This window comes from Diadema antillarum, unplaced genomic scaffold, assembly GCF_040938485.1.
Source record: "Diadema antillarum isolate AM-2024a unplaced genomic scaffold, OU_Dant_1.0 seq00000942_RagTag, whole genome shotgun sequence".
In the NCBI taxonomy this organism is placed as follows: Eukaryota; Metazoa; Echinodermata; class Echinoidea; order Diadematoida; family Diadematidae; genus Diadema; species Diadema antillarum.
In genome coordinates, this window is record NW_027271792.1 from 278,622 (window position 1) to 290,966 (window position 12,345).

The following is a 12,345-nucleotide window of genomic DNA, read 5'->3' on the forward strand; positions in this document are numbered from 1 at the left end:
GGCCACAGTGCAATGACACACTATCTTCAACAAAGGAGGTCATGAATTAAGCATGTTTCCATTCTGGAATTTTGGCAGACAAATTTAAGCTATGCATAACCTCTAAAGCTCTGGGGTGGATTATAGATTTAAACTGTTCAACTTGGAAATGCAGATACAACTTCTATTTCAGGAAATGCATCAAACTTTGGCAAGGTTATGAAATTTGGCTTGGCACATCATCTGCAATATAGATATTTTTTTTTACTTTTTTTAAAATGAAGAATGAATATGATGTCTAGCACTACGACCATGCTTACTGCTTTAACCAAATCATACAAACATTTTCCCCTAAAATAATACTGAAATAAGTAAAAAACTAAATTGTAAATGTCACTGCCACAGCATGTAGTAAGTAATGTATACCAGATACTTATTTATGAGTCGATAAAGTACACAGAACATGAAGCATATTGTATGGACGTTACCTTGCTGTTCAATCGAGTGAAATCTGTATATCGACGGAATATGAAGTAGCCCTCGTTTGGTGACTTTTTGACATTGAGTTTGAAGACCTGTAAAGACAAAGAGTAATAAGAACATATCAGCTTCATGTAGCAGTTTTAAAGTATAAAAGTGACATGTGACTTCTCACGAATATAATAACATGCAGAGAGGTGACTGTCATGGAAACACTGTTTGAGATTTGCTACAGTGTGATTCATCTGTTGCTTTGCACCACAGAAAACATATGGACTAAGATATAAAATGTAGAAAACATACTGCACCTTACACCACAATGAATACTCGATTGTGTGCATGATTCACATCAAAGGTAGAATTGAAACAATGAAATAATGCAAGAAAGAAGGGGGAGGTAGAATTGAATAAAAAAAAAATCAATTCAGATAAACTGTTGTTACTAAAGTTTATTTTTCTTAAAGTGAACTGCATATATTACAGAGATAATGTAACTGTCATCATTCCACTATCACTTTCCTAAATTTACTAATCAACTTGAAAATGTGGTGCATTCAACCTAGTAGGTGTAAGATCACAAGTTATATGTAAAGATACAGTCAAGTGTAACAAAGCATCTCCTGAAATCCATTGCTGTATGAAATTTTATCAAGATTTCATGAAATCAAAAATAAATGGAACATTTCCACTCAGGAGTAATGTGTAAACAAATTCTACCTCAAGAAGCAATGTATTATACATATTTATACATTTTATTTATTTTCATTCTTTTATTACTCTTATTGTCTTGTGTGTTTTTCTTCAAAAACATTTACAAGACAAAATCAAAATGACTTCAACAAGTTATGTCACCAATGCACCTTTTCTGCTCTATGTCCAGACACATGAAACTGTGTAAACTCAACAAACTCATATAGCTTTCTTGTGTTCTAAACTGTTGAATCAACTTTTATGTTAATGGAGGTATTCTTAAAACTTTCGTAAGATTCACATCAAAACCCTCCAAAGAAGCCCACCATAAGTTGACAGACATCAATTAGTGATCTGAAGATGTAAAAATCAGGATTATTATAGAGGTGTAAGTTATCATGATGGTGTCAAATCTACATTTCATCCTTAAAATAGTCCTATTCTTAGAATTTGGTGTGTCCCACGCTCAAACTGTAGATCATGTTATTTGCGATGCTGTACATCACTCTTAGAACATCCATAATCCTTGTCAGTCTTAAGGCAAACCCTACATCTCACTCAGCAACGCCTACGATCTCATAGATGAGAGTAGAGGAATCCATGTACACAGCCCATACAGTAATGCTACACTCCAGCACTTAACAGTGATTCCTGACATATCTCTGTTGAGGCATGTACCAGCCCACTGTATCAGCTCTATCACCATCTTCCTGGTTTAGTGCCTGGGATTGGATACGGCTGAGATTAATAGAATCTCATTAAAGATCCCCCATAGTGGGAGATGAGGCAACTTACAGGGCAATCTAAAGAAACCAATGATCATGTGTGAAAGTGACCTGCATCAACTTTTCCTTCTACTGACATGGTGTGTACAAGGAATGAAGCAAAAATCCTAACAAACTCAACAATCATGATACTCAACAGAACTCATAAAGTTCAATGGATGTGTTACTGACTGCACTGGGAGAGATGAGGATCATCTGTCATTAACTCCATCCCCACCCTTTACCCCCTCCCCCCCCCCCACACACACACACATACACACACACACAAAGATAAAATAAAATCAAGTGATTGTATGAGGTTCACTAAAATTAAATTAGCATTCATCTATTTAACACTTGACATAGAGTCAATATATGCATACAAATTGAAACAACTTCTATTTCAATGACACGTTTCTTAGCAAACTGTATGTTCAAATTATGGGTAATGGGTGTACTCTTGAACTTGAGGACACATGCTGAGCTATTTGCCCATACATGGAATCAGTCTAGAAAACTGGATGTGCCTCAAAAAAAGTTTGACCCTTGTCATATAATATCTCACCACAAGCCTTCTGCATTGAAGCCCCTGTTTCCTTCACGGAACTCTTCATCTAGGACAACAAGCTGTACAAAGACCAATCCAGCCAAACCGCTCATTTCCTTTTTCCTTTTCTACTAGATTTATGCTACTGATAGGATTCACTAACTACATCCTTTAACATTAGTGTGCCCTGACACAGGAAAATTGTTGAAACAATCCCTTCTGGATTAAATGAAAACAAACATATAAGAAAAGCCTGATTAGATGAAGAAAGCAAAAACAAAAGCAAAGAGCATGCAAAAATGATGTTGAAGTTATTCAGGTTTAATGAATGTTCATCAGAGTATGTCAAAGCATGTGTACAACAAAATAGACTGGTGCATTTTGTCAATTCACTCATGATACCAGTTGATGAAAAATACTGACTTCCTGCTTTTTTGAAGAATGAATCACAATAGACATAAAGTACATGTATGTAGTCTGCCAGTGGTATATTTGCCTCTATGTGACTTTGTTCATTCATGAATCTGGCATGATTGGTCAAATAAGTGATACTGGTAATATCAAAACATCCCTTCCTGTAAGCAGCAAATACTGAATGATGTGTAAACTCATGACATCACAGCCACATATTCTTGTCTTTCTGAGGTGAAGTGCATTAATCTCAGATGTGGAAAACACACCTTGACATGTAAATTCAAAATTCTTATAAATCAGAAACTGGACTTGAAACTTATATCACGCAATATTTTGCCGATAAACAACTAAATGAATAATAATCTGAATCAGTTTACACCTTGACATGTTTTGCACAGAGAATATTTCACTTTCTACATCATTCAGTATTGGATATTTCTCACTTTTGAATGAAATTATTAGGCAAAACATAAACACTGATATTATTCAGTTCACTCAGTTTAATCCACACTTTTCTAAAATAATAATAATTTTATTCTTGGATAGTTTGCACTACAGATTTCCTAATGAGTGAAATTAAATGTTTGGAAGTTTTCCACGACTACACAAACATATTAGGGCCTATATTTTGTCTCTTCATTCAAGGTTTGATGAGTAAAGTCTAGGTTGAAATTTACTTATTATAAAGGTACAAAATTAAATCAATTCCTCTGGACTTACCGTTTTTAATTTCGAGAATGGTTTCACGTCCGATCCATTTCCATTCTCGGAATTAAAAACAGTATGACCAGGTGAAATGATTTAATTTTGTACCTTTATTGAATGTCACCGGGATGAATCAGAACTTCAACCAAATGTTTACTTACTATAGTTTACTTTTACAATAGCTAACATGTAATTGAGGATGTGCAATATAATTCAACAAACTTTTGATAGGTAGTGCAAAACTGGATATTATACATGTCCAGTGTGAAATATAATTTTGAAGAGTAGAAGCAGGAAATCCCACACTTTGAGCTGTATAGTGAACATGTCTCAAGCTGCCTATGCCTCAAGTGGTTATTATAATGTCAAATATCCCTGAGGCTAGAAGCTGGTATCAACAAACAGAAACTCTTTCACTTTCACTTTCACAGAATATAATATGACATGCATGATATCATATCACATGCATGATTTCTACTTATCTCATATTCTGAAAGTATAACTTGATAAAATTTTGTTTTTCCATGGAGTACAAAAACTCTTTATTTTGATTCCTGCCTTGAGTTAACATGTTCTGTACGGGAACCTGGTGGCCTGCGTGTTAAGTCTATGGGCATTTCAGAACTTAGTATGGAACGGGTCAAAAAAATTGATCAATGTCATCAAACAATGACAAAGTTAATTGAACTAGCCTATGCAGTTTCAACACAGAAAGGGTAAATACACTGTACACCCTTTCTTTTAGTGTCCTACCCGCTGGATACTTATTAGAAAATATTGGCATCCCATTGAGCCTCTTACAGACACGGTCTTTAGAGTGACGATATCATGATAGACTGAAGGAGAGGTTGGGGTGAGGTCACTAGAGGTCAAAGTCAGAAAGACACACAAGAGAGATCAAGGCAGACATGACAAAGAAGATTACTCAGTCTTTATGACCACCTGCTTTGTGCTTTATGTGTGTCAACAATGAGTAACTCTGTTTTATTTTCTAGGGGCATGACATGTGTAACAGTGTGCTAAATGGTATAGGTCAATAACACAGCCATGAGTGGTAGAAGGTCAACAGAAGATCTGTAGTCATACACACGATATCACAGATTTGTGTTAGTTTTGTCACTTTGAATAGACAAAAGACAAAGACTGACTGTGACCTTACAGTTTCCTGTTGACAATTTAAAAAAAAAGTTCCAGGAAGTTACTGAGTGGTAATAATCAATCAAAACCTACACAATAACTAACAGAGAAGATCAAGAGAGAGAGAGAGAGAGAGAGAGAGAGAGAAAGAGCTGTGGACAGATGGATGGACAAATGAAAGAATAAGAATATATGAACAGATGAACAATAAATGTTATATGAATACTTAACTAGTTCATGTAATGAATAAAACATAATATCACAGATGGCAGACAGGAATGGGAGGCAGACTAATTATAAAGAAAGTAAGAGGGAAAGATGAAATAATCTGCAAAGACAGATCATATATAATTGCTGTACATAGTGTAGAGTGAGAAAAAGAGAGAGAAATCCTTAATAAATAGTAATAACACTCAGTCCTCCACCACATAATTCGGTGATCAATCTTTATTATAGCGTTAGTCACTGAGCTGGACATTTCTCATCACACAAAACAGCTTCAAGACTACTTTACAGACAGACCTCTCTGAAACACATCTCACTGCAAACATTCCTGTACAAGCCATGTAGAGTCATTCTGACTACATGCAACATTTTTCAATGATTACAGTATATAAAGTGATAAAGCTTATAACCATCATTTGTGCTTTCTTAACAATTTCACAGATTTTTTGGCTCTATGCCCCCAGGGGGCTACAATGCTGTGCAGGTGAACAACAATATCAACGGATGCAGTATCATCCATACCAGCTCACAAAACTTAAAGACCTCACAGACTGGTGAATTTACATGCTGCCTAGTATAATTACAGCTGCAACAGGAAATGGCTGCTCAGTCAAAACAATGGAAGTGTGTGAAGTGCAAGCACTGAACAGACCAGTGGAATAATGCATACAGTCAGAGACAATTAGAACTGGCTCAAAGCACTTTGGCTGAAATCTGTTTTCAGTTTGCTTGATGCACTTTGAAAAGTACTCTAAATATTTCATTAATTCAAACAAATCAAATGGCCTGTTTAGAAAATGTGAGTGTGTATGTCAGTCTACTCCAAAGTCTTATAGCTAGTAGACCTCTTTTTGAGGACAAAATAGTTGCAACTCAATTGAAAATCTGTCTTTGTGTGTGTACTATATAGACAATCATATATGAAGGAACAAGATTTACTTGAAAATAACACATTGCCATCATTTTTTTCCCTGAAGTTAATTTCACACTAGACAAACAAAACAGCCTTGGACATCATTTCTTTGCCTGGATATAACCCAACTTTCACTTGTGTTTTCTTGTACAGGGGATGCAAAAGTGGATGTTGGAATATAACATCATCTCATTTTCATCAACTGTTAGAGGAAATTCATGTTGTTGGTTTTTTATGGAATCATTACTGTGGTCTACGTCCCTGGGAAAGACTTCAAGAGCTCCAAGTGGTTTCACAACATACAAACATGTGAAATTTTTGTAATATAATCACTTCTACAAAGTGATACCTAGTGTTAGGTGACACTTCCTTCTTCCCTTTCTATCTGTCGAAGCACACTGACCAACCATAGATATAATGACCAACCATAGATATACCGACCAACCATAGATATAGGCCTACTGACCAACCATAGATATATAGTGACCAACCACAGAGGGAAGAAAGCTACTAAATAATCCTTTCAATTCACATATTATGTCAACTTGCCAATGAGCCATTTCTCACAAGGTTTCCTCATTCTTGCTTCATTCTGTAGGAATATTGTATCATGTTATCCCTGCAGCTTTACACAGCCACATAATGACATCATCTTGAGGTAATTTTTTTTTTTTCCATAAGGTGACTAAAAGACACTTTGTCCTAAATCTGTCCTAAATCAAAATACAAGTATACAATTATAGGTACTCATAATGAAGAGAGTCAAGTTGATATCACACTTTGCTGCATTAAATTATACATGCATTAAATGTATTATGTACTCCAAATAGCAATCCATACATGATACTTTACAGTTTGACATATACCCCTTTCTTTATCATGATATTGTAACTTGGTGTGGGTACATGGAGGTATCCAGTGATAAGTTGAAAATTCTAAAATCCTGTTCATGAACTCATATGCACAGAGCTCTTCAAGTTCATACGCTTCGGTCAGTTCAAAATGTACAAATAGGAGTCTAAACCACAATAAAATATAACCTTCAGATCACGTTACTTCATACATGTAGCTACTATAGATGAAAACTTGCATTAAAGGGTGTGCACAGTTCTGGTCGAGGTGTAGATTTAGCTTTTAACGTTTTGCGAGATATTCAGAAACCACTCTATGAGATGTCAAAGAGCATGCAGTTCTAAGGGGTGTCAAAAGTTTATTCGATGTAAATCGGTTTTGAAATGGCTGAGATATCCAAAAACAAGGTGAAACAAAGAGATCCTAATAAAGTTGTGGCATGTCGCTTTTATTATTATCACTTTTTTGGATATCTCAGCCATTTGAAAACCAATTTTCATCAAATAAATGTTGAATCCTTCTTAAAATTACATGCTCTTTCATCATAAGAGGCTTTTCATTATCTCACTTAGGAATGTTCAAAACATGAATCCCTACCTCAACCAGTACTGTACAGTCCCTTTTAAGCAATGCAGCTGGTTTCTTATGTGATCTTCTATTCCTTAGTCTTTTCAGTGTCATATTTTGTTTTCTGTCGTTTTTTCCCTAAAAGTCTCTACACCTGGTTCATGCACTCTTTACAGGAAAGATTACTCTCACTTCCTCTCTTTGTGTGTTTTGCTGGTATAACAATAATCAGCAGAGGATGCATCGCAATCTACTATATTCTTGTTATTTCAACCTGTTAGAGTGCTATAATTCATCTGTATTTGTTTTGACACATTAAACACCTGTCTTTTCTGTAAAGCTCCAAACAAACTTGATATTCACATCTCATACATTGAGTTGTAAGATCAATGCCACTATCTCCCTATCACAAACACAAACATATCTCAGACATGTGTATTCTCTGATTAGACGTGCGAGGTCATCATGTCAAGTACATGTATATCCAATGTCAGAGAATACAACACACTTGACATGCCATTAGGTTGCCCATTACAGTCAGTTCACATGAAGTCTGTTTTATGTTTGCACACAAACATAAAATCTGATATGAGTATAGGTACTTTTCATTACTGCTTGCACAAGACTCACATTACATGAGATAACCAAAAAGAGAGCGGTGCATTCTTTTGAATCAATACAGTGAAGCCATGACAATAAGTCAACAGTAATACTATTAAATGGTAAGTTACCCTAAATATATGTGGATTCAGTGACTATAGAAATATTAGCAGTACACATCAGTATTAAGGTATAACAAAAACATAAGCAATATCAGACAATGCCACCAAAAGTTATGAATTTTCCAAGTTTTGTTTAAGTCTGAGTGTTGTCGTCACTGGATTTAATAGAAAACTACAACAATTCCTGATGTTAAAGTAAATGGAGCATTAGCTAAAAACAAACATTTTATTGCTGTAAGGAGGAGGTGCAAGCAACAGCTATGAGGATTACATAAATAATAATTACAATGTACATCACAGATGCTTATCTCCATGAATTTGAAAACCAAAGTTTCCGTTTTTTTTTCAAATGCAATTATGTCCTGCAGTCTCAAATCACAATATATCTGACTGATCACTATTCTAAACTTATTCAAGCAGGAATAACATTGTTTTACATTACAATAGAAAATTGTGAGGTGATAAGATCATTAGCTAAATCACTTGAAGGTAGCTTAAATTAGCTTTAACATATCAACCGTTTGAGAATCATTTTGCAAAAATTAGCAAAATTTCACAATTTGATAACTTCCTTGATTTCCATCTAATTTTGATCAAATTTTCAGTTGTGATTATAAATAAGATTTTACTCTTTTCTCTTCAGACTAACTTTTTAAAATATTCTGGAAAACCCCATAAAGTAATAAAACATGTCTTACTCCTCTAACAAAAAGCTCACACCAAATATTGTGAAAGGTTATAAAATCTGTCCTTGCACTCAGGATTTCAATGACGCTCTCATCATGTCAGTTGAATCCAACTGTCTGTTATCTACCAGTATATTGTACATTGACATTGAACAGTAAATGTTATCATACCTTGACTTACACATTTCTCAGTTATTGTAGCATGACTGTTTCTATTCCAAACTTGGTATCCAATTGAACATGTCAACTCTAAACCAAAACCAAAATCAGATTTGGATCGTTTGTTAAATACTTCTTTTAGCTACATTCAGAGAAATAATTTTCTAAGACTCATCTGACCACCAAAGTTTGCTCTTCAGTTTGTAATTCATCAACAATGCAATGGTTGTTGATGTTTTTGGTCTTTTCTGCTTTGATGTGTTTTAGCACTGCACCATCCTGCCTCGATAAGAAAATATCATAACTCTTCGACAACACACAGAAAGAGGAGGTAGAGTTACAAATAGACTTTAATTCAAATTTTGTTTTTCTCTTATGACACCATGAGTTTGCCCTCATATTTACGAGGTCAAAAATGACTGGACTGTTGATGAGGTATATGGACCAATATCAAATTATCAAGAAGGGTTATGACACAAAAGGCCCTACACTCCTGATTCAATTCAGTGTTAAAAGTATGTAAAACTGCCTCTTCACCTCAAGAGAGAAGTAAAAATAATCATTCAATATAATTCCTTACAGAGAATTTCTGCTGCAATCTTTATGTCTAGTGGAGTGAGGAATGTGTTTAAGTGAGTGCTGGAGTAAACTAGAAAACACACTGATAACATTAAGTAGGCTACAGCTGTATGTGGCTGTGTGTTAAAACTTCTGATCAATATACAGCTGTACCTTCAATATGATTTACCGTATAGACAATATACTTCATGATGGGTTGAGGAATATAAGAAATACATCATTGGAAGTACTTGCAGCACAACAATTTCTTTCTTTACTGTTCAGATATCAGGTCTTATTCTTTAGCACATTAATCTGTATACAACTTTCATCCACATGTCTTTTTCTATGCTGACAAGCATTAATGAATTAGGCACATGGTATGTATGAACCCCAAAATGACATTTCATTAGTCTAGACAGTCAAACTTTCAAACCTACAAATTAGTATACCCATTGATCAGTTTTTCTATTAAGTTTAAAACTTGTTCTTAAGGAGGCACCAAGGCAGAGTGGCTAGTTTAGTGCAATTTCTTTTTTTTTAATGACATGAATATCATAACAAAATATTGAATAAAGAGCAGAAAATAAGAGTGGGTAGCCCTACAAATAATTGTACCTCCTCTGTGTCTACCATAGATGTGCCTGCACTTCCTGGGAGGTCCATGTGCTATACTTATTTCACACAATTTTTTATAAACTATATTCTCACACACACACACACACACACACACACACACACACACACACAAGTGGGCAATTCCACGGTAACTAGGACACAGGTGCCAAAAATTCAAAATGATATTTGTTTCAAACACCATACATTTTCAGACAGTACTTGAGTTGAAGTTTTAAGAATCATTATGTTTTTCAATAAAAACGGCCATTTTGATTTTCAAAATGGCTGCCAAAATATGCCTATAACTCAATGGTGAAAAGAGTGTATTGTCGCATAACTTACTCTCTGTATATCCACTTTATTAGTACTCTAAACAACAATCTTTCATATGTATGTAGTTACCAGAGAAGTCTTTTACCACACGATAGAAAAAAAAGCTGGTAGCTTTAAAGAATTTGATAAAAACTGTTAATTACTTTGATAATGATGGATGTAACGTCAGTTACCAAAAACAAGGAATTTTTAAGTTTATTCATCAAAGGAAGTGAGCTGTATGATGTAACTTGGGATTTCTAATGTATGCCCATATGCCTTTATTTTAATACCAGAAACAAGGAAAAGTAGAAATTACGCAGTGCGTAATATATGTCCCCGCCGGAAGTAGCATTTTGTAGCAAAATGTGCAATATAGGTAAACAATCAAGGTCAAAGGTCAAAGAAGTCAAAGGTCAAAATTCTGTGTAAAAGTTTTGAAGCCCTCACCTAGTGCCATCACATAAAGCAAACGGAATCGAAATCGGGTTAGAAATGGCGAAGGAGTAGCATTTTATAGCCAATGTACAATACAGGTCAAAAATCAAGGTCAAAGGTCAAAGAAGGCAAAGGTCAAAATTCTGTGTAAAGTTTTGAAGCCCTCACCTAGTGCCATCACATAAAGCAAACGGAATCGAAATCGGGTTAGAAATGGCGAAGGAGTAGCATTTTGTAGCCAATGTACAATACAGGTCAAAAATCAAGGTCAAAGGTCAAAGAAGGCAAAGGTCAAAATTCTGTGTACAAATTTTGAAGCCCTCACCTAGTGCCATCACATAAAGCAAACGGAATCGAAATCGGATTAGAAATGGCGAAGGAGTAGCATTTTGTAGCAAAATGTACAATATAGGTCAAAAATCAAAGTCAAAGGTCAAAGAAGGCAAAGGTCAAAATTCTGTGTAGAAGTTTTGAAGCCCTCACCTAGTGCCATCACATAAAGCAAACGGAATCGAAATCGGGTTAGAAATGGCGAAGGAGTAGCATTTTGTAGCAAAATGTACAATATAGGTCAAAAATCAAGGTCAAAGGTCAAAGAAGTCAAAGGTCAAAATTCTGTGTAGAAGTTTTGAAGCCCTCACCTAGTGCCATCACATAAAGCAAACGGAATCGAAATCGGGTTAGAAATGGCGAAGGAGTAGCATTTTGTAGCAAAATGTACAATATAGGTCAAAGGTCAAGGTCAAAGGTCACGACTGAAATTCTGTGTAGAAGTTTCAAAGCTCCCATGTAGTGCTATCATATAAAGCAAACAGAATCAAAATTGGCTCATAAATGACAGAGAAGTGGCAAATTGAAGATTTTGATCACACACGGACGCACACACGGACACACGGACGGACGGACACACGGACGGACGGACACACGGACGGACGGACGGACGGACACACGGACACACACACGTACGGAGCCCGTTTCATAGTCCCCTGCTCGAACTCGTTCGGCGGGGACAATAAGGATACTTGGCATACTGGAGAGTCAAAATGAACACTACAAAATGTGTAACGTCAGTTACCGAAACGTCATACACGAGTATGTAACGTCAGATACCATGACAGTAATTATAACTGAGGCAAATTTTTTGACTTTTGGCCATTTCAATACATCTGGGAAGTCAACTTACAACAAAGAGCAGCAATCCCTTTCATAGGAAATGATGTCATTACCATGGTATGTCCATGGATATTTTTTTTATTTTATTTTATTTATAAACTCATTTATTCATTCATTTACCATGATTATCTTTTTTTTTTTGGGGGGGGGGGAGCTTGAGCTTTCGATTTTTGATTCAGCACAAGTTTAAGGTTAAATCATCTGGAAGTTTAGTTTGCCACATGAGGTATATGCACTCAAATTAGTACATTCCCAGTCCTACGGGATGATAAAGCTACCAAAGTTTGTAGGCCTAATCAGTGACATGATTGCATGTTAACCACATTTTCTATAAAAAACAAACAAACTTCTGCACAGCTGTATACCAACAGTTTAACAATCTTCACCAATGTTTGCTTTTTCTGGC

General features: G+C 35.4%; 1 protein-coding gene across 1 annotated transcript in view; it reads right to left on the reverse strand.

The window, feature by feature from the left end:
• LOC139741643 (uncharacterized) overlaps positions 1–12,345 on the reverse strand; it is a 49,303-nt gene that overhangs the window by 9,718 nt on the left and 27,240 nt on the right. Inside the window, exon 3 of the mRNA XM_071652223.1 lies at positions 468–554. Within this exon, the coding sequence (XP_071508324.1) occupies positions 468–554 (87 nt within the window). The remainder of the gene's footprint in view (positions 1–467; positions 555–12,345) is intronic.